The following is a 24356-nucleotide window of genomic DNA, read 5'->3' as shown; positions in this document are numbered from 1 at the left end:
GTACAAAATAAATCATTAACATGGTAAACAAGGGTAAAGTATCTGAAAAGTTTGTTCATAGAAAGACTCAATTCCACTGTTATGTTGCTAAATAAGGTCCATTGGTCCAGGTCTTACCCCGTTGCTCCAGTGGAGGGTGCCTTTCTCTGACTGCGAGGCGGTCTCCTCGATGAAGGTGATTCTGCTCTCCTTTGGGCACAGTGGGGGGGTGACAGAGCGCCCGGGAGAGGCAGAGGGGGTGGCCACGGGGGTGGGGCGCAGGCTGCTCCTCAGGATGGACTGAGGGGTGAAGGCCGAGAACAAAGGACCGGACGTTGCCAGGGCTCGCGCTCGCTACGGGAAAGAAACAACCATTGGAGTTTCAAACACAAAGTTGACAACCCACTGCAGCAGGCTAAAGTCTCAGACACAGTGGTGTTCAGGACCATGTGACTTCTAGGAGTTAGAGTTCATTCCCAATCAAGCTATAAAACTAGGGCATTTCCAGTCATCGTGCCAGTGAGCATCAGAGTCTAGGATGTGGGAGCATGTGTGACAGTGGGTACAGTCGACACCCTCCCTTTTTGTCTGGGTCTTACCTTGACCACCTGTGGGGTCTGCAGCAGGCTGAGCTCAGGGGCCTTGTTGATGCTTTTGGGGAGGTTCCAGGAGCTAGCTGCCCTAGGGGGTGTCAGCAGGGGTCGTGCCCCATCTGGAGGAGTGGTCTGAGAGGGGTGAACCACTAGGTCCAACACCCTGGGGGTTGGGACAGGAGGAAGGGTTAGGAAAGCATGTCAGATGTATTGAAATCAACATGTCAAACCTCTTACACAAAAGACTAGCTGCATGTCATTTATAGCTCATCTTACATACTTCCACCCAAACCTCTCATTGACATGGATGAATGATTAACGTGACAGTCTGAGTTCGGTGGGATTATGTCAAATTGAGGTTCGGTGTGTGTCGTACCTGGACTTCCTCTTGGAGGCCATGGTGATAGGCGTGCCCACGAAGGCCTCGGGCAGATCCCGGGAGGGGAAGAGTACCTCCGCTGCCCTGGGGCTGGGTGGTGTGGAGAGGGGAAGGGAAACAACTCAATTGAACAGATCAAATCCAGGGGTGGATAACCCAGCTTTACCACTTACTTACATCTTAGTCAGATAGGGGGGGGGTTGGGGACAGGGCGGTTGGGGTCTCACCTCTTGAGTGGGGAGGACTGGGGCGTGGGGTTCTTCCCCACCCACACCTCCTCGATCTTCGACAGGACACTGTTGATGAATGCCGCTCTGGTCAGCACGTTCTCATTGGCCGACCGCTTGGCGATGGTCGACAGCGGCTGTGGCCGCGACACTAAGAAGAACATACATTATCGAAGTCAAGGGTCACACTGAAAACATAAATCTAACCTTGAAGCGTGTACAGAGCAGTGTAATAAGAAGCTAGGAGGGACAAGGTCACGTACCCTCTCTGAGGATGGTGGAGGGGTGGTGGTATGGCTTAGCTCTTTCCATGGCCAGCTTCCTCTGGACCCGAGGAAGAACTTTCCCGTACTGGTCCAGGATTGAGTTCCTGGTTTTGGTTCTCTCCTTCAGCTTGGGATCCCTCTCGTTCTGGAGAACAGATATATGAATGGAAACATTAAGGGCAGAATTCAGCAACATGTCTTATCAACACATACACGTTAGGGTGACTTATTTCTAAAAATCTGCACAACATTTCTCGTAGCATATGTTCTGTATTGGTGAAGTGTATAAATAAACCATGAGTTTATTTAAATGTGAACATACCACCATGTTCATCTTGAGGGTGTGGTTGAGCTGCAGGGCGGGGACGTAGTTAGCCTGCTGCAGATAGTGCATCATCAGTAGCTCTCTGTTCTGGAGACCCCCTGTACCCTGCAGGAACCTCTCCAAGCACTCCTACACACACACACAAACAAACAAACAGGTAAATCTTCAGGGATGGGATTGTCACAAAAAAAAATGTTATTGATGCGCATGCCAGGGTCGTGATTTCGCCCTGGTAGAAAGGAAAGTTGGGGGAACAAGGCATCTTACTTGTTCAGCCAGACCCAGGGGCAGTTTGAGCAGCTCCTTCATGAGGCCAAGCTCCTGACAGGTCTGGTAGAGGAAACTTAACAACTCCTCCGTGTTCAGGCTGTTGGAGTGCTGCCTCAGCATGGCCCAGGCCTCCACCAGACACCTACACGGAGAGGGGTTATACAAACATGTTAACCGTACCAGGAAGAAGAAAAAAAAACATCACAATGCCATCACTTAGCACGGATGCTAGCAAACACACACACACGCTTATAACAGCCACCTGTTGTGTAGCAACACAGCCAGGCAGAGCTGGGCCTGAGAGGTGGAAGAGAGGGGGGGCTTCATAACGTGGAGGTAGCGCAGGGCGATCCCGTGTTTCCCCTGGCACATGAGAGCTTGCAGGATGCGATCATGCTGCCAGCCCCACAGGGACGGGAAGGTGGTGGGGTGCAGCAGCATCTCTAGGGAGTTCTGGAGAGGGTCAAAGTTCAGGTGTCAACTAGATGAAACCATTTTATCACTACCTTTATCAAATCAAATTTGTCACATGCACAGAATACAACCTTAATGTGATTACTTACAAGAAAAAATTGAAAATATTTACTATATAAACAAAAGTATAAATATAAATAAAGTAACAAGAAAATCACATAACAATAACGAAGTTATATACAGGGGATACCGGGTCAATGTGCAGGGGTACAGGTAAGTCAAGGTTATTTATATACTGACTATGCATAGATAGACAGCGAGTAGCAGCAGTGTAAAAACAAAGTAAATATTCCGGGTGGACATTTGATTCATTGTTGAGCAGTCTTATGGCTTGGGGGGATAGAAGCTTTTATGGAGCCTTTCGATCTTAGACTTGGCGCTCCGGTATCGCTTGCCATGCGGTAGCAGAGAGAACAGTCTATGACTTGGGTGGCTGGAGTCTGACAATTTTTAGGGTCTTCCTCTGACACCACCTGGTATAGTGGTCCTGGATGGCAGGAAGCTAGGCCCCAGTGATGTACTGGGCCGTATGCACTACCCTCTGTGGCGCTTCACGGTCAGATGCCGAGCAGTGGGTGAACAGGGAGTACAGGAGAGGACTAAGCACACACCCCAAAGGGTCCAGTGTTGAGGACCAGCATGGCAGATGTGTTGAATTGGAGTGGGTCCAGGGTTTCTGGAGTGGTGGTGTTGATGTAAGCCATGAACTGCCTTTCAAAGCACTTCATGGCTACCGACATGAGTGCTATGGGGCAGTAATCATTTAGACAGGTTACCTTCGCTTCCTTGGGCACAGGGACTATGGTGATCTGTTTGAAACATGCAGGTATTACAGACTCGGTCAGGGAGAGGTTGAACATGTCAGTGAAGACACTTGCCAGTTGGTTTGCGCATGCTTTGAGTACACATCCTGGTAATCCGTCTACCAACGAATCATTCTATGAAATAACTCACGGTACACATTTGAAATTCCACATGCAAGGTTTGAGTTACGGGGAAAAGGCCCCATCACAAACCAAACACTATCCTTGCTAAATGCTAACTTCCAGAAATAGTCTTCTAAAATGTGACTGGTTTATAACCCTGTATTGTCTGGCCTGTATATGTGCACGTGTCTACCTGGTGGTCGTGGTGGTCCAGCAGCCAGAAGCCCTGCACCAGTTTGACCAGGCCGATGGGGATGGCGAATGCAGTGGGGAAGGACTCCACAGACCCACCGCTCTTGTTGGGGAAGGAATACATCACATCCAACAACAGGTAGATCACCTGGGGGGGAGGGGTCAAGGCTCACACAGAGAGAAGAAGTGTGTTCTGTTCTGTGTTCTGTTCTGTGTGTGTTCTGTTCTGTTCTGTTCTGTTCGTGTGTGTGTGTGTGTGTGTGTGTGTGTGTGTGTGTGTGTGTGTGTGTGTGTGTGTGTGTGTGTGTGTGTGTGTGTGTGTGTGTGTGTGTGTGTGTGTGTGTGTGTGTGTGTGTGTGTGTGTGTGTGTGTGTGTGTGTGTGTGTGTGTGTGTGTGTGGGTCTGTATGTGTTAGGTGGATTTCACAAGTCTAGGCACTTGTGTGGGTTAGGAGAGTAAGGACAGGACACAGCATTTAAAATCAAACCAATTCCCTGATATGAACACTTGATTTGCGAGGGAACCAAGTACAGAGCAAGGATACGATGGCGTGCTTAGCAGATTCATCTATGTTCTCCAGGAGGTAAATATCCAGCAGGCCCTGTGGACAGCGGAGAGAAGATCAACTCTAGGTGTGTTTTAGCTTCTGTTATACTAGGTCTACATCTAGATGGAATTCCATGGAAATCATTCGGAGTATGTGCTCAAGGTAGGAAGTTAGATCCTTGTTTGGCTCTGTGTGTTTGTGTGTGCGTGAATGCACAGGTACAAAATGCTTACGTGTAGCGTAGGTGGCGGATACTGTCCCGTCCCGCCCTCGTCCCGTTTCCACAGGTCAACCAAGCGATCACCGCATTGGGCGACTAAGCCATCAATCATCAGGCAGTCTGCACACCACTTCCCCCTGAAAAGAACAGATGGTTTATTCTAAATATTGATGGTGGTTGAGATGGTCTTACGTGAAATGCATTAAGTTTCCCAAAACAGTCTTTCACAGTAGGACTCCACAGTAGGAACATGAAGTAAAATGGACACTAATATGAGACACACATACCAAATATAGGGTGTTTCTCAATATGCATACTACCTCACTGCACGCTCTCATGCTCAGAGTACATTCTCAGAGGACGTTCTCTTGAGTACGTTCTTGTGAGGACAAGTGTGGAGAACACATAAAACATTCCTTTTGACAAGCACCCACACTCCAAATGTATTACCTTACGCTGCACCTCCCCATTCACTGAACCTTTAACCAGCCAGGACAATGGCAACAAGACAAAACAAGACATACAAAAAGTAAATGTTTTACTTCATAATTATTAGCTAGATGTGTGCGAATCGTAATAATCGAGCTAGCCAGATAGTTAAACAGGCAAAAGTGACCAAAAATGAATGTTATACAAGGTAGATTAAACACTTGTAGGTAGCTAGCTACTAATTCTTCGTGGCTATCAAGCCAACAGTAGTAGCTTGCCAGTTAGGCCTATTGACTTTGTCATGACTGTCCTGACCAGGTCAAGTTACAGGAGACCACAACCCTACAGATTCTCTCTCAACACCAACAGAGGAGGAGAGATCTAGGGGTCTGAAGATGTGGGGTTTTTATGACCCCTCACGCCCCTGGTAAATCTCAGGCCACAGACACAGAATTCCTTTGACCTGTTACTATGGAGAACCAGCCTCAGAACATTAAACATGAAATAAAGGGACTTTGGAACAATGGTTTCCGTCAGCCACAATGGTGGTCATGACGATAGATGGAATATGAAAATGTATGTCATTTTGTTTTGTTATTAAAGGTTAATAGATGACGGTATTACGAAAACATTGTAACGTGAAGAGTTTTCCTAGTATATGTTTGATGTTTATACATTGTACGTTGTGTGGAAAATGTACAAATCAAAGGGAATGTTTTGGTAAAGATGAAATGTTAAGTTAGTTGTCTAAAATTGGATTTGAGTCAAATCTAGACCGTGCCTCATTAACTTGGTTCGCCCAGAGAATTTCCCTAAAGAGGGTTACGCCCACTTCTGACAAGGGTATAAAACCTGTGAGTAAAGAATTTACAGAGGAGACTACATGACCCAAGCTACAGACAAGGTCTAAAAAGTCAACGAACTCAGAAAGCAACAAGTTTGAAGACAAAGAAATCCTTTTCTACCCAAGCTACGGATGAGTAGCTGTGTCTAAGCAGGTGAATTCAAGACGGACCCCCATAGCATCCAATCCCAGCGAATCGTGGTATCTAAAGGGTTTCATTCCTATGCTGTGAGCTGTGAGCTACAGAGCTGTCTGTCCTCAGAAGACCCCTTCCATAGCAAGGGTGAGGGAACAGACTCCTAAGCCAAAAGGACACTGACATCGGGAGGACGATCAGAGAGGTGTGCAGGAGAAGTGCGTCATCGAGCAGCTAAATGTTCCCCTGAACGGTCCACACAGAGAATCCTTGGAGGTCTACCCCACGTAATTACATCATTATATTCTGACCCATAAGAGCAGCAGTTTGGGGCAAGGCTAGGGTTAGAATAGCATAGCTGACAAATTCACCCAAATGTATATTTCTTGTGAACTTTCTTTTTCCTCTCCCTCTTTGAAATCCCCATTTTGGGTAACACGCGCCATAGTGTGTTGGCCCGTTATACTAAGTTCTAATCAATAGCCTATAATGTGTTTTGTCTATGTGTATCGTTTATCATCATTTTAGCTTTTTAGTAAATAAATATTCAACTTAGATTGGTGTGGTACGAACTCATTGGTGAGACCTGGGTCCGTGCAGATTCACGGGCTATACAACGTTCAGAACAAGATTGGTAGAGGCAACTGGTTCATTAGCGGCTGTTGTGAAATCGATATTCTGATACTCGAGTTAATTTGGGAAATAGAAACTCAATAAAAACTAGTTCTCCCATGGTGCCCCAGGTTAATGAGTTAATAATTGCTTGATTCAGTTAATGATGCAATTAGAAAATTTTAACCATTCGATGAACAACAGTCGTCACATTAACTAATACAACGTCACAACAACTTATTATGGGCTTGCCATGCCAACATGCCAAAATGAACACAGCGTATATTTATTAACGTATTAAGATACAATACTGTAGTCAGGCAACATATGAGATGTGAATAGGAAGACACGTTGCATCATTTTTAAATTGGTTGCGTCATATTTCCTTGCATACATTTCCGATGAAGCTTTAAAACAGAGTATGCATTCGATAAGACCCTTCGTGCTCCATTTTGATACTTAAACTTGGACTCAAACTCCCAACGCGCCGTGCTCGGAGCACAGTGGTATGCATTTTGAGAAACACCCATACCGTATACAACATCACAAAAACAGATCTTCAGATGAATGACACCGAGGGGACTTAAACTTTTCCTGTCTCTTCTTGTTGATGTGTTTTACTATCAGTCCTGTACCAGCTCGTGGATGATATGAAGAGCACTCACTTGGAGAGCTGCTGCAGCTCCTCTCTGCGGATGGTGTAGTAGTTCTGGTTCACAGAGTAGCTGTAGAAGGGCCGGGGGATCTGCACAGCATCCTCATCTGGTTGACAGGGGAATTAAAACTATTGCAAACCTATAATAGTGGACATCTCTAGCACTGCATCTGAAATGGCACCCTACTTATTACTATGACGTACACTACTTTTGGTGTACATGGTGAAAGTGGTCTATGTTCCAAAAGGTGACATGGAATATGGACTGAACTTGAATGTTTGAACTGCTACCACAGTACGTGGTCTTACCGGAGCCCTCGGGCAGGAGTCCAGTCCGACAGAACCAGAGGACCACCTGGGCGTACTGAGAGATAAGGCTGGACACCAGATTCTTATTGATGAGACCCAGCAGACCTGCACAAATAACTGCATTAGAACACCCAATTCTGACATATCATTACATGGTATGTAGAGGCACATAAATCAAATGACATTTTATTTGTCACATGCACAGAATACAACAGGTGTAGACTTCAGAGAAATGCTTACTTACAGGCCCTTAACCAACAATGCAGATTTAAAAAATACATACAAGAATAAGAAATAAAAGTAACAGCAGTAAAATAACAATAGCGAGACCGGGAACAGAGCTTGTGCGGGGGTACCGGTTAGTTGAGGTAATATGTAGGTAGAGTTATTAAAGTGACTATGCAAAGATAACAGTCTGGGTGACCATTTGATTAAGTGTTCAGGAGTCTTATGGTTTGGGGGTAGAAGCTGTTTAGAAGCCTCTTGGACCTAGACTTGGTGGTCAGGTACTGCTTGCCATGCAGTAGCAGAGAGAACAGACTATTTATTACTTCTATTATTTCACCTTTATTTCACCAGGTAGGCCAGTTGAAAACATGTTCTCATTTACAACTGCGACTTGGCCAAGATAAAGCAAAGCAGTGCGACAAAAACAGCAGAGTTACATTGGATAAACAAACGTACGGTCTATGCAAATAAAGTAAGATTAGGGAGGTAAGGCAATAAATAGGCCATAGAGGCAAAATAATTACAATTTAGCATTAACACTGGAGTGATAGATGTGCAGATGATGATGTGCAAGTAGAGATACTGTGGGGAAAAATAGCTTCTTTTTTTTTTTTTTTTACAAAAATAGCAATATGGAGATGAGGATGTTGGGTGTTCTATTTAAAGATTGGCTTTGTACAGGTACAGTGATCAGTAAGATGCTCTGACAGCTGATGCCTAAAGTTAGAGAGGGAGATTAGTCTCCAGCTTCAGTGATTTTTGCATTTCATTCCAGTCATTGGCAGCAGAGAACTGGAAGGAAAAGCAGCTAAAGTAGGTGTTGGCTTTGGGTATGACCAATGAAAAATACCTCCTGGAGCGTGTGCTACGGGTGGGTGCTGCTATGGTGACCAGTGAGCTGAGTTAAGGCAGGGCTTTACTTAGCAAGGACTTATAGATGACCTGGAGCCAGTGGGTTTAGCGATGAATATGTAGTGAGGTCCAGCAGACGGGAGCATACAGGTCGCAGTGGTGGGTAGTATATGGGGCTTTGGTGACAAAACGGATTGCACTGTGATAGACTGCATCCAATTTATTGAGTAGAGTATTGGAGGCTATTTTGTAAATGACATCGCCGAAGTTGAGGATCGGTAGCATGGTCAGTTTTATGAGGGTATGTTTGGCAGCATGAGTGAAGGATGCTTTTTTGCGAAATAGGAAGCCAATTCTAGATTTAACTTTGGATTGGAGATGTTTGATGTGGGTCTGGAAGGAGAGTTTACAGTCTAACCAGACACCTAGGTATTTTTAGTTGTCCACATATTCTAAGTCAGAACTGTCCAGAGTAGTGATGCTTGTCGGTCGGGCAGGTGCAGGCAGCAATCGGTTGAAGAGCATGCATTTCGTTTTACTAGCATTTAAAAGCAGTTGGAGGCCACAGAAAGAGTATTGTATGGCATTAAAGCTCATTTGGAGTTTAGTTAACAGTGTCCAAAGAAGGGCCAGATGTATACAGAATGGTGTCGTCTGCGTAGAGGTGGATCAGAGATTCACCAGCAGCAAGAGCAACATCATTGATGTATTTAGAGAAAAGAGTCGGCCTTAGAATTGAACCCTGTGGCACCCCCTTAGAGACTGCCAGAGGTCCAGATAACAGGCCCTCCGATTTGACACACTGAACTCTGTCTAGTAGTTGGTAGTTGGTGAACCAGGCGAGGGAGTCATTTGAGAATCCAAGGCTATTGAGTCTGCCGATAAGAATGCAGTGATTGACGAGCCTTGGCCAGGTCGAGGAAGACAACTGCACAGTATTGTCTTTTGAAGAGGGGGATGACTGCGGAAGCTTTCCGATCTTTGGGTATCTCAGACGATACGAGAGAGGTTGAACAGGCTAGCAATAGGGGTTGCAACAATTTCTGCAGATAATTTTAGAAAGAGAGGGTCCAGATTGTCTAGCCCAGCTGATTTGTAGGGATCCAGATTTTGCAGCTCTTTCAGGACATCAGCTGTCTGGATTTTGGTGAGGGAGAAGGGGGGGGCAGCCAGGTGGAAAGCATGGCCAGCTGTAGTAAAATGCTTGTTGAAATTCAATTATAGTAGATTTATCGCATAGGTTTAAAGATTAAATTATTGTGAATCCAACCACGGTGTCAGGTTTAAAAAAATGCTTTATGGCGAAAGCATACCGTACGATTATTTGAGAAAATAACCCAGCAGACAATCATTACAAACAGTAACCAACCAAGTAGAAGAGTTACACAAGTCAGAAATAGAGAAAATGAATGACTTACATTTGATGATCTTCATATGGTTGCACTCAGAACACATTCATTTATTCAATAAATGTTCCTTTTGTTCATAAAGTCTCTCTTTATAACCAAAAACCTTTTCTTCAGTAATCCACAGGCTCAAACACAGTAACAAGAGGCAGACAAAAAATCCAAATTGTATCCGTAAGGTTCATATGAGAGGTCAACCGATAATGATTATTTTCAACACCGATACCGATTATTGGAGGACCAAAAAAGCCGGTGCCGATTAAATCGGCCAATTTAAAATATTTTTTTATTTTATTTGTAATAATGACAATTACAACAATACTGAATTAATACTTATTTTAACTTGATATAATATATCAATAAAATCAATTTAGCCATAAGTAGATACTGAAACATGTTCAATTTGGTTTAAATACTGCAAAAACAAAGTGTCGGAGAAGAAAGTAAAAGTGCAATATGTGCTATGTAAGAAAGCTAAAGTTTCAGTTCCTTGCTCAGAACATGAGAACATATGAAAGCTGGTGGTTCCTTTTAACATGAGTCTTCAATATTCCCAGGTAAGAAGTTTTAGGTTGTAGTTATTATAGGACTATTTCCCTCTATACCATTTGTATTACATTAACATTTGACTGTTGGATGTTCTAATAGGCACTTTAGTATTGCCAGTGTAACAAGTATAGCTTCCGTCCCTCTCCTCGCTCCTCCCTGGGCTCGAACCAGCAACACTACGACAACAGCCACCACATTGAAGCAGCGTTACCCATGCAGAGCAAGGGAAACAACCACCCCAAGGCTCAGAGCGAGTGAAGTTTGAAACGCTATTAGCGCACGCTAACTAGCCACCCATTTCACTTCGGTCACACCAGCCTCATCTCAGGAGTTGATATGCTTGAAGTCATAAACAGCGCAGTGCTTGACACATAACGAAGAGCTGCTGGCAAAATGCACTAAAGTGCTGTTTGAATGAATGTTTACACGCCTGCTTCTGCCTACCACCTCTCAGTCAGACACTTAGATACTTGTATGCTCAGTCAGATTATATGCAACACAGGACACGCTAGATAATATTTAGTAATATCAACCATGTGTAGTTAACTAGTGATAATGATTGATTGTTTTTTACAAGATAAGTTTAATGCTAGCTAGCAACTTACCTTGGCTTACTGCATTTGCGTAACAGGCAGTCTCCTTGTGGAGTGCAATGAGAGAGAGGCAGGTTGTTATTGTGTTGGACTAGTTAACTAAGGTTGCAAGATTGGATCCCCGAGCGGACAAGGTGAAAATCTGTTTTTCTGCCCCTGAACGAGGCAGTTATTAACCAACTGTTCCTAGGTCGTCATTGAAAATAAGAATGTGTTCTTAACTGACTTGCCTAGTTAAATAAAGATTTAATATAGGTGTAAAAAAAAAAAAGTTTAATCAGCAGATCGGCGCGCAGATATACCGATTTCCGATTGTTAGGGAACCTTGAAATCGGCCCTAAATAATAGGCCATTCCGATTAATCGGTCGACCTCTAGTTCATATAAACATGTCAAACGATGTTTATATTCAATCCTCATGTTTTTAGCCTAAATAATTGCCGTACCTGTAGGTAGTGTGGTCTACAGCCTATCATGAGAAACTCTACCTCAGGCGAGCAATAGCTTGAGATTTCCTTCGGTGTCGTGCACCAGCTGTTGTTTACAAAATACATAGACCGCTGCCCCTTTCCTTACCAAACGCCGCTGTTCTATCCTGCCAGTACATCATATAACCAGCCAGCTGTATGTTGAGTGTCGTCGTTCAGCCACGACTCCGTGAAGCATAAGATATTACAGTTTTGAATGTCCCATTAGTAGTTTAAACTTCCTCGTAAATCATCAATTATATTCTCCAACGATGGCATGTTTGCTAGCAGAACGGAAGGAAGTGGGGGGTTTATTCGATCGCCTACAAATTCTCAGAAGGCAACCTGCCCTCTGGCCCCTTTTTCTCCGCCTCCTCTTCACACAAATCATGGGGATCTGGGCCGGTTCCCGAGAAAGCAGTATATTGTTCACTTCGGGCTCGTCAGACTTGCTAAAGGTAAAAAATTAAAAAAAGGATTCTGCCAGTCCGTGGTGAGTAATCGCAGTCCTGATGTCCAGAAGATAATTTCAGTCATAAGAGACGGTAGCGGCAACATTATGTACAAATTAAGTTTTAAAATGTTACAAACGCAAATAAACAATTGGTTGGGGACACGTAGAATGTCTGCCTTCTTCTCTAGGGCCATTTTAGTAAAGGGTGTGTTAATGGCTCTAACCACAGGGAGTGAAAGCCACCAACCAAGACACTTGTGTGAACCCCGTCTCTGCCTCTCAAAATATTGCTATTTTGTACATTTTCTCTACAGAAGCAAAGTGGTATTCAGTTGCATGAGCACCGCAAGCCGCTCTGCTCGGTCAACGGCCAGTGCTTCAACGTTAAAATAAATAAGTCTCCTGGCAACGGTGCCCCTTGTCTGAATTAGGCTTTACCTCGCTGAGTGAGTTCCTGTGCCTCTCTGAGCAGACAGTGGAAGATGGTGCTGAGGTTCCCCAGTAGCCTCTGGCTGTGCTGCAGCAGCTGAAGGGTCGGGGAGTCCGTGAAGTTAGATGAGCTGTCAAACAGGGGAGCACCTGGGGGGAGACAAAGAATATGGGCAGACGGAAATCAGAAAACATTCCAGATTGCTGGACCTCCTCACATATAAGAAAATCTATTGCCCTAGGAAAACATATCAAATCCAAAAATGCTTGAGGAAATCACATGACAACACAGCTGCAAGTTGCTATAGTTACCAACCAAATACACAGCCATGAGTATTATTTTTAATGTAAACCAGAAGATCAATAAGGTGTTGACAGAGTGTCATGCTGATCACTGTGGTAGGAAACACTCACATATGCCATCCAGCTGCTCCTTGGTGTGAACCACCTTGTCCCAGGCCCACTCCAGAATGTAGCGCAGGTTCACCGCAGAGCCTGGTTGCTCTGTGAAGCAAACACCACCATTTTACATTAGAGAGAAATCCAATCTAGGGGTGCATCTCAATAACCCAAACTGTCAGTGTCACCCAGTCTCCTTTCCTCTATCTGCGAGGATGTGAATATCTGAAAGTGATTCACCTGTTGTGTGTGTTTTCGGATCAGTGTACATGCAGTACAGGAGATGAAGCCAGGGTTGATCTAAATAACAGGGTGCCAGTGTTGTTATGCAGTGTCTCACCCTCAGCGGTCCACTGCTTGATACAGCTGGTGATCAGGCCCAAGGAGCTGGTCTCTATGGCTGTAGACAAGATGGCGTCCAACTGCTCTTCCTGACCAGAGAGAGGAAGAGAGTCCGGCACATTGAGCTAATGCATTCACATATATAAAATTGTCCTTAAAAACCTTTAGACACTGGAAAGTTTGTACAGCAAAAAGGAATAACCGTCAACCTCTCAGAAGTTGTGTGTGTACCTGAGAGAGGCTGGAGGGCTGCACGTCAGCCAGGCGAGAGGAGAGCAGGCCGGACATCAGGCAGCGGGAGTAGCCATTTGAGATGACATCACTGGAGCAGGGAGCAGCCTTCTTCAAGAAGCTCAGAGTCTGAGACAGCAAGAGATAGTTCATGTGATTCATAAGATAACATCCTGCTGTATGGACAATGGATGACTAAAGGCTTAAGTCAACTAATTGAAAGTCTTCATGTTAGCCACATGTACAGTGCATTCAGAAAGATACAATACAGCCTTGTTCAAAAATTGATTAAATAGTTTTTTCCCTCTCAATCTACACACAATACCCCATAATGACAAAGAAAAAAACAAGCTGCAAGCTTGGCACACCTGTATTTGGAGAGTTTCTCCCATTCTTCTCTGCAGATTCTGTCAAGTTGGATGGGGAGTGTTGCTGCACAGCTATTTTCAGGTCTCTCCAGAGATGTTCTATCGAGTTCAAGTCCGGCCTCTGGCTGGGCCACTCAAGCACATTCAGAGACTTGTACTGAAGCCACACCTACGTTGACTTGGTCGTGTGCTTTGGGTCGCTGTCCTGTTGGAAATTGAACATTCAACCCAGTCTGAGGTCCTGAGCGCTCTGGAGCAGGTTTTCATCAAGGATCTCTCTGTACTTGGCTCTGTTCATCTTTCCCTCCATCCTGACTAGTCTCCCTGCCACTGAAAACTATCCCCACCGCATGATGCTGTCACCACCATGCTTCACCGTAGGGATGGTGCCAGGTTTCCTCCAGACGTGACGCCTGACAAACTCCAAGCAGCCTGTCATGTGCCTTTTACTGAAGAGTGGCTTCTCTCTGGCCACTCTAGCATAAAGGACTGATTAGTGGAGTGCTGCAGAGATGGGAGAACCTTCAAGAAGGAAAACCATCTCCAGAGGGACTCCGGAGCTATGTCAGAGTGACCATCGGGTTCTTGCTCACATCCCTGACCAAGGCCCTCGTCTCCTGATTGCTCAGTTTGTCCGGGCAGCCCGCTCTAGGAAGAGTCTTTTTGGTTTCAAACTTCTTCCATTTAAGAATGAGGCCACTGTGTTCTTGGGGACCTTCAATGCAGCAGACATTTTTGGTACCTTTCCCCAGATTAATGCCAACACAATCCTGTCTCAGAGCTCTACGGACAATTCCATCGAGCTCATGGCTTGGTTTTTGCTCTGACATGGACTGTCAACTGTGGGACCTTATATAAACAGGTGTGCGCCTTTGAAAATCATGTCCAATCAATAGAATTTACCACAGGTGGTAAATGGAAACAGGATGCACCTGATTTCAAGTCTCATAGCAAAGTGTTTGAATACTTATGTAAATACAGTTATTTTTTAAATATAAATTGACAAATGTCAAAATACCCGTTTTTGCTTTGTCATTGAGGTATTGTGTGTTGATTGATGAAGAAAATCTTTAATTTAATACATTTCAGAATAAGGCTGTACTATAACAAAATGTGGATAAAGTCAAGGGGTTTGAATACTTTCCGCATGCACTATAACTATCTTTGCAAAGATACAGATGGAGAAAATACACCAAAAATGTAGGGATAAACTCACCTCTTTCTGATACCCAGAGCAAGTTAAGTGCACAATACCAGTGTTGAGCAAACAGGTTGCATCTGTTCCAAGGAAAAACAAATGACCAAGTCATGACAACATTTACAAAACTTAAAAGAATGGCTTTAAAGAGCTAAATGTATTTCTATTTGCTCAGGGTGTTGTGTGAAAAGGCTTGCGCTGTGTGTCCAACTTGCCGAAGTTGTATGTGGTGGGTTTGAAGAACTGTTCTGGCGGGGGGCAGGTGTAGGGCAGGCCGCGGCTCAGGCTGCGCTCGTGCACCAGGACGTCCAACAGGGGGCAGGGTGACGTCATCTCCACCACCGAATCCAGAGACCACACGGCCAGGTAGGGACAGCTGCGCAGAGACTCCCCCGTTCTGACACACACACACACACGTTGGTTTCATATTCATGTAAAAGCTTACTATCAACCCCAGAAATTATTCTCCATCAACACCCCCCCCCCCAAAAAAAGTCTTTTTTTAAACTACATTCATAAATGAATAAATAACCTAATTGATAAACGCCTGGTATTCGGGGAAATTGGACACACCATGCGATTTAGGCGGCTGGTGATGGGATATTTATGTCAGAATGTTACCTCAGAGAGTCAGGCATCTGTGCATGGTACCATCTGTTGATGTCAAAGACGCCGATGTAAGTGGAAGGGTTGCCCTGTCCGTAGGCCTTCACCTGCCAGCTGAAAATGGACACGCTGGTGTCTGGAGACGCAACTGACGGGGGAGAAAGGAGAGAAGGCCTTAGTACAACCTGTGACCACAACAATGAAAGCGCAAGCACCTCATACAGTTGAAGTCAGAAGCTTACATACACTTAGATTGGAGTCATTAAAACTCGTTTAACAACCACTCCACAAATTTCTTGTTAACAAACTATAGTTTTTGCAAGTCAGTTAGGACATCTACTTTGTGCATGACACAAATAATTGTTTACATACAGATTATTTCAAAATATCACAATTCCAGTGGGTCAGAAGTTTACATTCACTAAATTGACTGTGGCTTTAAACAGCTTGGAAAATTCCAGAAAATGATGTCATGGCTTTTAGAAGCTTCTGATAGGCTAATCCGGCTAATCCAACTCAACCAACAACGACGAGACGGCCGACAGGGAGGAGGTGAGGGCCCTCTGAGTGTGGTGTCAGGAAAATAACCTCACACTGAACGTCAACAAAACAAAGGAGATGATTGTGGACTTCAGGAAACAGCAGAGGGAGCACCCCCCTATCCTCGGCGTACACATCACAGACAAACTGAATTGGTCAACCCACACAGGCACCATCGTGAAGAAGGCGCAGCAGCGCCTCTTCAACCTCAGGAGGCTGAAGAAATTTGGCTTGTCACCAAAAGCACTCACAAACTTCTACAGATGCACAATCGAGAGCATCCTGTCAGGCTGTATCACCGCCTGGTACGGCAACTGCTCCGCCCACAACCGTAAGGCTCTCCAGAGAGTAGTGAGGTCTGCACTACGCATCACAGGGGGCAAACTACCTGCCCTCCAGGACACCTACACCACCCGATGTCACAAGAAGGCCATAAAGATCATCAAGGACAACAACCACCCGAGCCACTGCCTGTTCACCCCGCTATCATCCAGAAGGCGAGGTCAGTACAGGTGCATCAAAGCTGGGACCGAGAGACTGAAAAACAGCTTCTATCTCAAGGCCATCAGACTGTTAAACAGCCACCACTAACATTGAGTGGCTGCTGCCAACATACTGACTCAACTCCAGCCACTTTAATAATGGGAATTGATGTAAAATATATCACTAGTCACTTTAAACAATGCTACTTAATATAATGTTTACATACCCTACATTACTCATCTCATATGTATATACTGTACTCGATACCATCTACTGCATCTTGCCTATGCCGTTCTGTACCATCACTCATTCATATGTTTTTGTACATATTCTTTATCCCTTTACACTTATGTGTATAAGGTAGTAGTTTTGGAATTGTTAGGTTAGGTGAGATTACTCGTTGGTTATTACTGCATTGTCGGAACTAGAAGCACAAGCATTTCGCTACACTCGCATTAACATCTGCTAACCATGTGTATGTGACAAATACATTTGATTTGATTTAATTGACATCATTTGAGTCAATTGGAGGTGTACCTGTGGATGCATTAAGGCCTACCTTCGAACTCAGTGCCTCTTTGCTTGACATCATGGTAAAATCTAAAGAAATCAGCCAATAGCTCAGAAAAAACAAAGTAGACCTCCACAAGTCAGGTTCATCTTGGGAGCTATTTCCAAATGCCTGAAGGTACCACGTTCATCTGTACAAATAATAGTATGCAAGTATAAACACCATGGGACCACGCAGCTGTCATACCGCTCAGGAGAGAAACACATTCTGTCTCCTAGAGATAAACGTACTTTGGTGCAAAAAGTGCAAATCAATCCCAGAACAAGAGCAAAGGACCCTGTAAAGATGCTGGAGGAAACATGTACAAAATTATCTATATCCACAGTAAAAATGAGTCCTGTATCAACAAAAGCTGAAAGGCCGCTCAGCAAGGAAGAAGCCACTGCTCTAAAAACAACATAAAAAAACAGACTATGGTTTGCAACTGCACATGGAAACAAAGATCGTACTTTTTGGAGAAATGTCCTCTGGTCTGATGAATCAAAAATAGAACGGTTTGGCCATAATGACCATCGTTATGTTTGGAGGAAAAAGGGGGAGGCTTGCAGAAGAACACCACCCCAACTGTGAAGCATGGGGTGGCAGCCTCATGTTGTGGGGGTGCTTAGCTGCAGGAGGGACTGGTGAACTTCACAAAATAGAAGGCATCATGAAGGAGGAAAATTGTGTGGATATATTGAAGCAACATCTCAAGACATCAGTCAGGAAGTTAAAGCTTGGTTGCAAATGGGTCTTCCAAATGGACAATGACCCCAGGCATAGTTCCAAAGTTGTGGCAAAATGGCTTAAGGACAACAAAGTAAAGGTATTGGAGTGGCCATCACAAAGCCCTGACCTCAATCCTATTGAAAATTTGTGGGCAGAACTGAAAAGCGTGTGCGAGCAAGGTCGACAAACCTGACTCAGTTACACCAGCTCTGTCAGGAGGAATGGGCCAAAATTCACCCAAATTGTTGTGGGAAGCTTGTGGAAGGCTACCCAAAATGTTTAACCCAAGTTAAACAATTTAAAGGCAATGCTCCAAAAACTAATTGAGTGTTTGTAAACTTCTGACCCATTGGGAATGTGATGAAAGAAAGAAAGAAATGCTGAAATAAATCACTACTATTTTTCTGACATTTCACATTCTTAAAATAAAGTGGTGATCCTAACTACCCCAAGACAGGGAATTTGTACTAGGATTAAATGTCAGGAATTGTGAAAAACTGAGTTTCAATGTAGTTGGCTAAGGTGCATGTAAACTTCCGACTTCAACTGTACATCCTTTTCGCTCCAGGATCGCATTCATTAGAGCACACTGTGGCAAATCATTTTGCAAAGGAAAATGTGCATTTCCGGTTGGACAAGTTCAGGTAGCCCCACTCCTTTTCAGTCTGTTTGGTGTCTAGTAAGTGAATACCACCCACGTAGGTAATAAAGAGTTTTGTTGTTGTTGTTGTTGGTGGTGGTTTTCTGGTCATGTAGACACCAATATAATCCTGTAAAGTTTTGAGATGACTTGAGATGAAGGAAAAGGTACCTTCGTTCATGCTGTCGTCTCTGTCAGGGTGGTGTCGGAACTTCTCGATGGTCTGGCAGCTGAGCAGGCGGGTGTTGGTGGCCTGAGCCCTCAAGGGGAAGGCTGTGCTGCTCAGCTCCTGACTGTACCGTTCCTCACAGTACTCCAGACCCTAGGAGAGAGACGGAGGGCGAGAAAGGATTAATGTTAATACAGCACCAATGGAAAGATTTAAAGGTCTCAAAGCAGTGAAAGCACCACGTTTAAGTAAGAAATAAATATGGTTGGGCATAATAGATTACTAAATGACATCTTCAGGACTGAAACATTGAGAAGAACTGTTGGAAACCAGCAAGCTTTTGGGCTTTAACACCACAATCGCGGTCCAAACACTTGACCCCGAACATCCAGTTGACGGTCAGTACAGTCTTGACCAAACAAAAGGGCCATTGAACAGAAATGGGACCTGTCTCAATCCATGCTGGAAGCGGGAATAGCTACTTATTTCAGTTAGACAGAACAAAATCTTTGAGGTAAAAACATGGGTTGAAATTACAGTTACCTCATAGAGGATCTTTCCTGAGGCCAAACACTTCCTCTCACTGAAGGCCAGCTGGAGCAGGTGCAGACTGACCACGTCTCCCTCACTGAGAGAGAGAAAGAAGAGGGAGAGAGGGAGATGTGTTAAAGGGCAGCAAATACACCAAGTAATGTGTATCGACATGAGGTGGTTAATGCTGCATGAGTATTTATGCTAAATAAAGGCCAACAACCTGCTATGACCACTGAGCACCATAGCTGCATTCACTGGACCAATGCTACATTTGCATACAAGCTGTAAAGTGTGGAGCTTCCGCCATACTGTTTTCACTGATCCAGTCCACTGTATCAGTCAAAAGTTTGGACACCTACTCATTAAAGGGGTTTTCTTTATTTTCACTATTTTCTCAATTGTATAATAATAGTGAAGAAATCAAAACTATGAAACGACATATGGAATCATGTAGTAAAAAAAATATTTGAGATACTTCAAAGTAACCACCCTTTGCCTTGACAGCGTTGCACATTCTTAGAATTCTCTCAACTAGCTTCATGAGAAATGCTTTCCCAACAATCTTGAAGGAGTTCTCACATATGCTGATCACTTGTTGGCTGCTTTTCCTTCACTCTGCAGTCCAACTCACCCCAAACCACCTCAATTGGGTTGAGGTCAGGTGATCGTGGAGGCCAGGTCATCTGATGCAACACTCCATCACTGTCCTTAGTCAAATATCCCTTACACAGCCTGGAGGTGTGTTTTGGGTCAATGTCCTGTTGAAAAACAAATGATAGTCCCACTAATCGCAAACCAGATGGGATGGCGTATCTCTGCAGAATGCTGTGGCAGCCATGCTGGTTAAGTGTGCCTTGAATTATAAATAAATCGACAGTGGCAACAGCAAAGCAACCCCCACACCATCACCTTCTCTGTGTCTCACAAATACATGGCGGATGGAAACAAAAATCTCCAATTGGGACTCTCATCAAAGGACAGATTTCCACCGGTGTAATGTCCATTGCTTGTGTTTCTTAGCCCAAGCTAGTCTCTTCTTATAAGTGTCCTTCAGTAGTTGTTTCTTTACAGCAATTTGACCATGAAGGCCTGATTCAAGCAGTCTCCTCTGAACAGTTGATGTTGAGATGTGTCTGTTACTTTAACTGTGAGGCTTTTATTTGGTCTGCAATCCAATGAACAGTTAAATCTAATGAACTTATCCTCTGCAGCAGAGTTAACTCTGGGTCTTCCTTTCCTGTGGCGGTCCTCATGAGCGCCAGTTTCATCATGGCGCTTAAGGGTTTTTGCGACTGCACTTTAAGAAACTTTCAAAGTTCTTGACATTTTCCGATTGACTGACCTTCATGTCTTAAAGTAATGGACTGTCATTTCTCTTTGCTTATTTGAGCTGTTCTTGCCATAATATGGACTTGGTCTTTTACCAAATAGGGATATCTTCTCTGTACCAACCCTACCTTATCACAACACAACAGAAACACATTAAGAGGGAAAGAAATTCCACAAATGAACATTTAACAAGGCATCACCTGTTAATTTAAATGCATTCCAGGTGACTACCTCATGAAGCTGATTGAGAGAATGCCAAGAGTGTACAAAGCTGTCATCAAAGCAAAGGGTGACTACTTTGAAGAAACTCAAATATAAAATACATTTTGATATGTTTAACACTTTTTGATTGAATGTGTTATTTCATGTCTTCACTATTATTCTACAATGTAGAAAATAGCAAAAGAAAAACCCTGGAATGTTTTATTTAACTAGGCAAGTCAGTTAAGAACAAATTCTTATTTTCAATGGGGGCCTAGGAACAGTGGGTTAACTGCCTTGTTCGGGGGCAGAACGACAGATTTGTACCTTGTCAGCTCGGGGATTCGATCTTGCAACCTTTCGGTTACTAGTCCAACACTCTAACCACTAGGTTACGCTGCCACCCCTTAAATAAGTAGGTGTGTTTGACAGGTACAGTATGTGAATACCAGAGGGTTTTGGGGCTGAGAGATCCCAGCCCACATGGAGCTGCAATTATTCCATTGGTTCCATTGTCCAGGACAAACCAAAACAACCTCAAGTATTTCAAATACATCACATCCTGGTCTGGTGTGCACACTGTGACCTCTTCCAAGAGTTATTGAACTTTGTGCCTCAAGCAGGCAGACAGGTGGGGAGGGAGAACTCACTGGTCTTGGGCAGACTGGATGGCCCACAGGTAACAGCAGTTGCGGGGGTCGTTCTCTGGCTCCTGGAATGTGAAGGCATACACTGGCACCCTGCCACCCTCCAGCTGGGAGTGATACCTGTGGCAGAACACAGCAGAGACAGTGAGAAAAAGCTATAACTGAAGGTTTACCATAGCCACCATGTCATCCCTGGGCCGTTAACTCACTCCTTCTTGAGCGTCTTCATGTTCCAGAGTTGCAGGTATCCGTCGGAGAAGCCCACGGCCAGCTGGTTGGTGCGGGGGATGTACTGCAGAGCCGTGGCCCCTGTGCCCGTGGGGCTGCTCAGCTGCAGACAGAGATGTCTCCCCTGACGCGTCTCCTGCTCACGTAGCCGGGGGATTTCAGCTAGGGACTTACTCACAACCTCCAGATCTGGAGAGGACAGAGGAGGGTGTGGGTTAGAGAGGGGGGGGGGGAACACACACACACACATCAAACTCTCAATCTTGAGAGGAACTGTGGGCCAGAAAAGTTGTCTGTGTTAGGTTAAAACACACACACGCTGACCTGAGGGCTCCAGCTCGCTCTGGCTGCAGGAGAGGTCATCCAGACACAGGTCCATTAGGAGGACATGTCCCAGGTCCGTGACCACCGCTGCCACACCAAAGAACCAGCGCAGGCTCTGGTGGAGGTGCTGTGTGCTGGCACTGGCCCCGCCATAGCTCACCAGGGGCTCGATGGCCCTGATCTGCCAATCATCAGTTTGTCAGTCAGTCCATATCACAATCAATCAAATCAACCAGTTGATGCAAGCGACAGTAGTAGATGGTGAGAGCGCACTCACCCTGCCCGGTATGACTACAGCTTTGACCACTCGAGAGATACCCAGGTCATAGAGACAGAGCATGCTGCCCTGGGCCTCCTCAAGGCCCACCAGCAGCCCGGTCCTTTTCAGCCAGCAGAAGTCCCTGGCTGCCAGCACGCTGGGGGGGTGCTCTCCGTCGCCACAGAAGCAGTAGGCGGACAGGCGCTCACCCGTCACCGCATGGACCACCTCCAGCTGGGGCCCACAGGCGAGCCAAGCTAGCCCGCTACGACCTTCGTCCAGGGAGGGAGGCACATCAAGAGGTAGGGAAAAGGGAGCAGTTAGGCCTACTAGTTCATGGTGGTTTATTGTAAAACCTCTCCTGTGAGAAGGGATTGTTTGAGATGTATTTAGTTGTTTTAAGACTGAAGAATGCAAAGCTTCCCTCCTGCAAACAACATATGCTGGGACGGTATGGGCAGTTGGCAGACATAAGCTGCCCCCCCCCCGTATCAGTTGAAATGAGAAAATAAAGAAAAACCTAAGTGCATTGGGTTGTTTGTGAGTGATGGCCGCCGTGCATACACACTGACTTACCAACAGTGAACTTCCCATGAAGCACAGAGTCCAGGGTGATCTCATCCTCCCCCAGAGCATCTACAGTCACCCCTGGGAAACGCAGCAGGCTGCTGGTGACCTGGGCAGCCAGGTCACGCATGTTCACTACACACAAAACATGACATTGCACTGCATTATGTACAAAACAGACAAAAACGGACATTACATTACTTGTGATTCTTCCAAACTTCAGGTTTGAGGCACATATGCATGCGAAAACCTACACTGTTACCTTGTTGCTTCGCAATTCCATAGTCACAGAACATTGCTGAGACTCAGATTTTCACTTTAAAAATGGCAAACAAAAACAAATGATTCTAAAGTTAAACAATCCATACAATTATGCACAATGACTACTTTAAACTTCCACTAAAAATGTTACAAAAACACATTTACTTCAACAGTGCAGAAGCAAAGTTTGGTAACAGAATGACAGCACCACGCACAGCAACCGAGCTCAAATCAGACCATAAGAAAACAGTACCTCTCTAAGCCTCCACCAGGTTTTGCCTTTGGGGCTATGAGGGGACTCAAAGGAGACAAAAGAGGTATTTATGCTGTGTTATGGATCCCAGTTGTCAGCAGTTTGGGCTCTGGGCCTGCTGAAATAAAAGCTGCAGGCGTGTTTGTGTGCATGTCCTTCTCTTGTTGCTGTGTAAAGCATTGACAGATGATTATCTAGTAGGCCATTACCATATTACCAGTAGCAGCCTAAACAACTGACACAATAACATAAATAAACAGTATCGTGAGAAGTTATATAATTATCAGAAAGCCCATATGTTGCATGTTGCTCTGTGTGTTTACCATGTTAAAACTGTGTTACTGTTTACCCACTTGATTCCCAATGAAGAGTGCATGGTCCACAAGATAACACCATCTTAGAGAGCCTTGTATAGATGTACATTAAAGGGTAACGTTAAGTATTGAACACTTGTCAGGCAGACATCACGACTACAGCTTTCTGTGCCACTGTATGAGTTTGGTCCAGTATGAGCAAAACACCATATAGAGTTAGTGTCATAACTTCTTTCACCAATTGATTACATTGACTAGCCTCAGAATTTCACCTAACATGCCATAGTGTCATGCATACCGCAATGAATCATGCAAAATACCACCCCTTTCACAAGCAAGTAGCCTAGCCTAGCTAATTTAAAAGAAACAGAGACTACTCCCGCGCAGATTGACTAGGCGTGGTACGGTTAGATGCAGAGTATTGGGGTAGCTAGTCGAGTACCGTCTGACATCTAAATACCCCCAAAACAAAGTAGATATAAAATGGAATCTACTAACATGCTCTTACCTAGATTAACGAGCAACTCCGAGATTTTAAAATATAGTTAGCTAGCTAATGTAAAACGTAACTGGTTACCTGTGTGTCGGTATCACTATCACACCTTGCCTACACTAACGTGTTCAAAACAATGTCCTACTAACAGTAACTAGCTAGGCTAAACGCCGAAATGCAGAACCATGTAAATTACTTCATTTTAGAAGTAACGTTATACATGGCTGTCGATCTAAACATTTGTGATGTAACAATGTAACGTTAAGCTAGCTAGCTAAACCAAGGCAAGGGGAAATGACACCCTTGACTTCTGATTTGAGCTAACGAACTT

At 44.6% G+C, this 24356-nt stretch overlaps 1 protein-coding gene across 2 annotated transcripts in view; it reads right to left on the bottom strand.

The window, feature by feature from the left end:
• The window catches only part of LOC124001205 (protein ELYS-like), a 44811-nt gene that overhangs the window by 10041 nt on the left and 10414 nt on the right, over positions 1–24356 (bottom strand). For both annotated transcript variants that reach the window (XM_046307828.1, XM_046307829.1), the window contains exons 2-28: positions 22714–22839; positions 22156–22409; positions 21879–22059; positions 21536–21743; positions 21330–21446; positions 19159–19243; positions 18618–18768; positions 15520–15652; positions 15114–15295; positions 14917–14978; positions 13333–13461; positions 13100–13190; positions 12775–12864; positions 12370–12510; positions 7384–7488; positions 7085–7181; positions 4412–4535; positions 4176–4232; positions 3633–3779; positions 2302–2492; positions 2037–2181; positions 1767–1898; positions 1442–1589; positions 1179–1329; positions 949–1041; positions 579–735; positions 118–333 (exon numbers count right to left, since the gene is read on the bottom strand). In XM_046307828.1, the coding sequence (XP_046163784.1) occupies positions 118–333; positions 579–735; positions 949–1041; positions 1179–1329; positions 1442–1589; positions 1767–1898; positions 2037–2181; positions 2302–2492; positions 3633–3779; positions 4176–4232; positions 4412–4535; positions 7085–7181; positions 7384–7488; positions 12370–12510; positions 12775–12864; positions 13100–13190; positions 13333–13461; positions 14917–14978; positions 15114–15295; positions 15520–15652; positions 18618–18768; positions 19159–19243; positions 21330–21446; positions 21536–21743; positions 21879–22059; positions 22156–22409; positions 22714–22839 (3713 nt within the window). The remainder of the gene's footprint in view (positions 1–117; positions 334–578; positions 736–948; positions 1042–1178; positions 1330–1441; positions 1590–1766; positions 1899–2036; positions 2182–2301; positions 2493–3632; positions 3780–4175; positions 4233–4411; positions 4536–7084; positions 7182–7383; positions 7489–12369; positions 12511–12774; positions 12865–13099; positions 13191–13332; positions 13462–14916; positions 14979–15113; positions 15296–15519; positions 15653–18617; positions 18769–19158; positions 19244–21329; positions 21447–21535; positions 21744–21878; positions 22060–22155; positions 22410–22713; positions 22840–24356) is intronic.

This window comes from Oncorhynchus gorbuscha, linkage group LG17, assembly GCF_021184085.1.
Source record: "Oncorhynchus gorbuscha isolate QuinsamMale2020 ecotype Even-year linkage group LG17, OgorEven_v1.0, whole genome shotgun sequence".
In the NCBI taxonomy this organism is placed as follows: Eukaryota; Metazoa; Chordata; class Actinopteri; order Salmoniformes; family Salmonidae; genus Oncorhynchus; species Oncorhynchus gorbuscha.
This window is presented reverse-complemented; position numbering and strand designations above follow the sequence as displayed.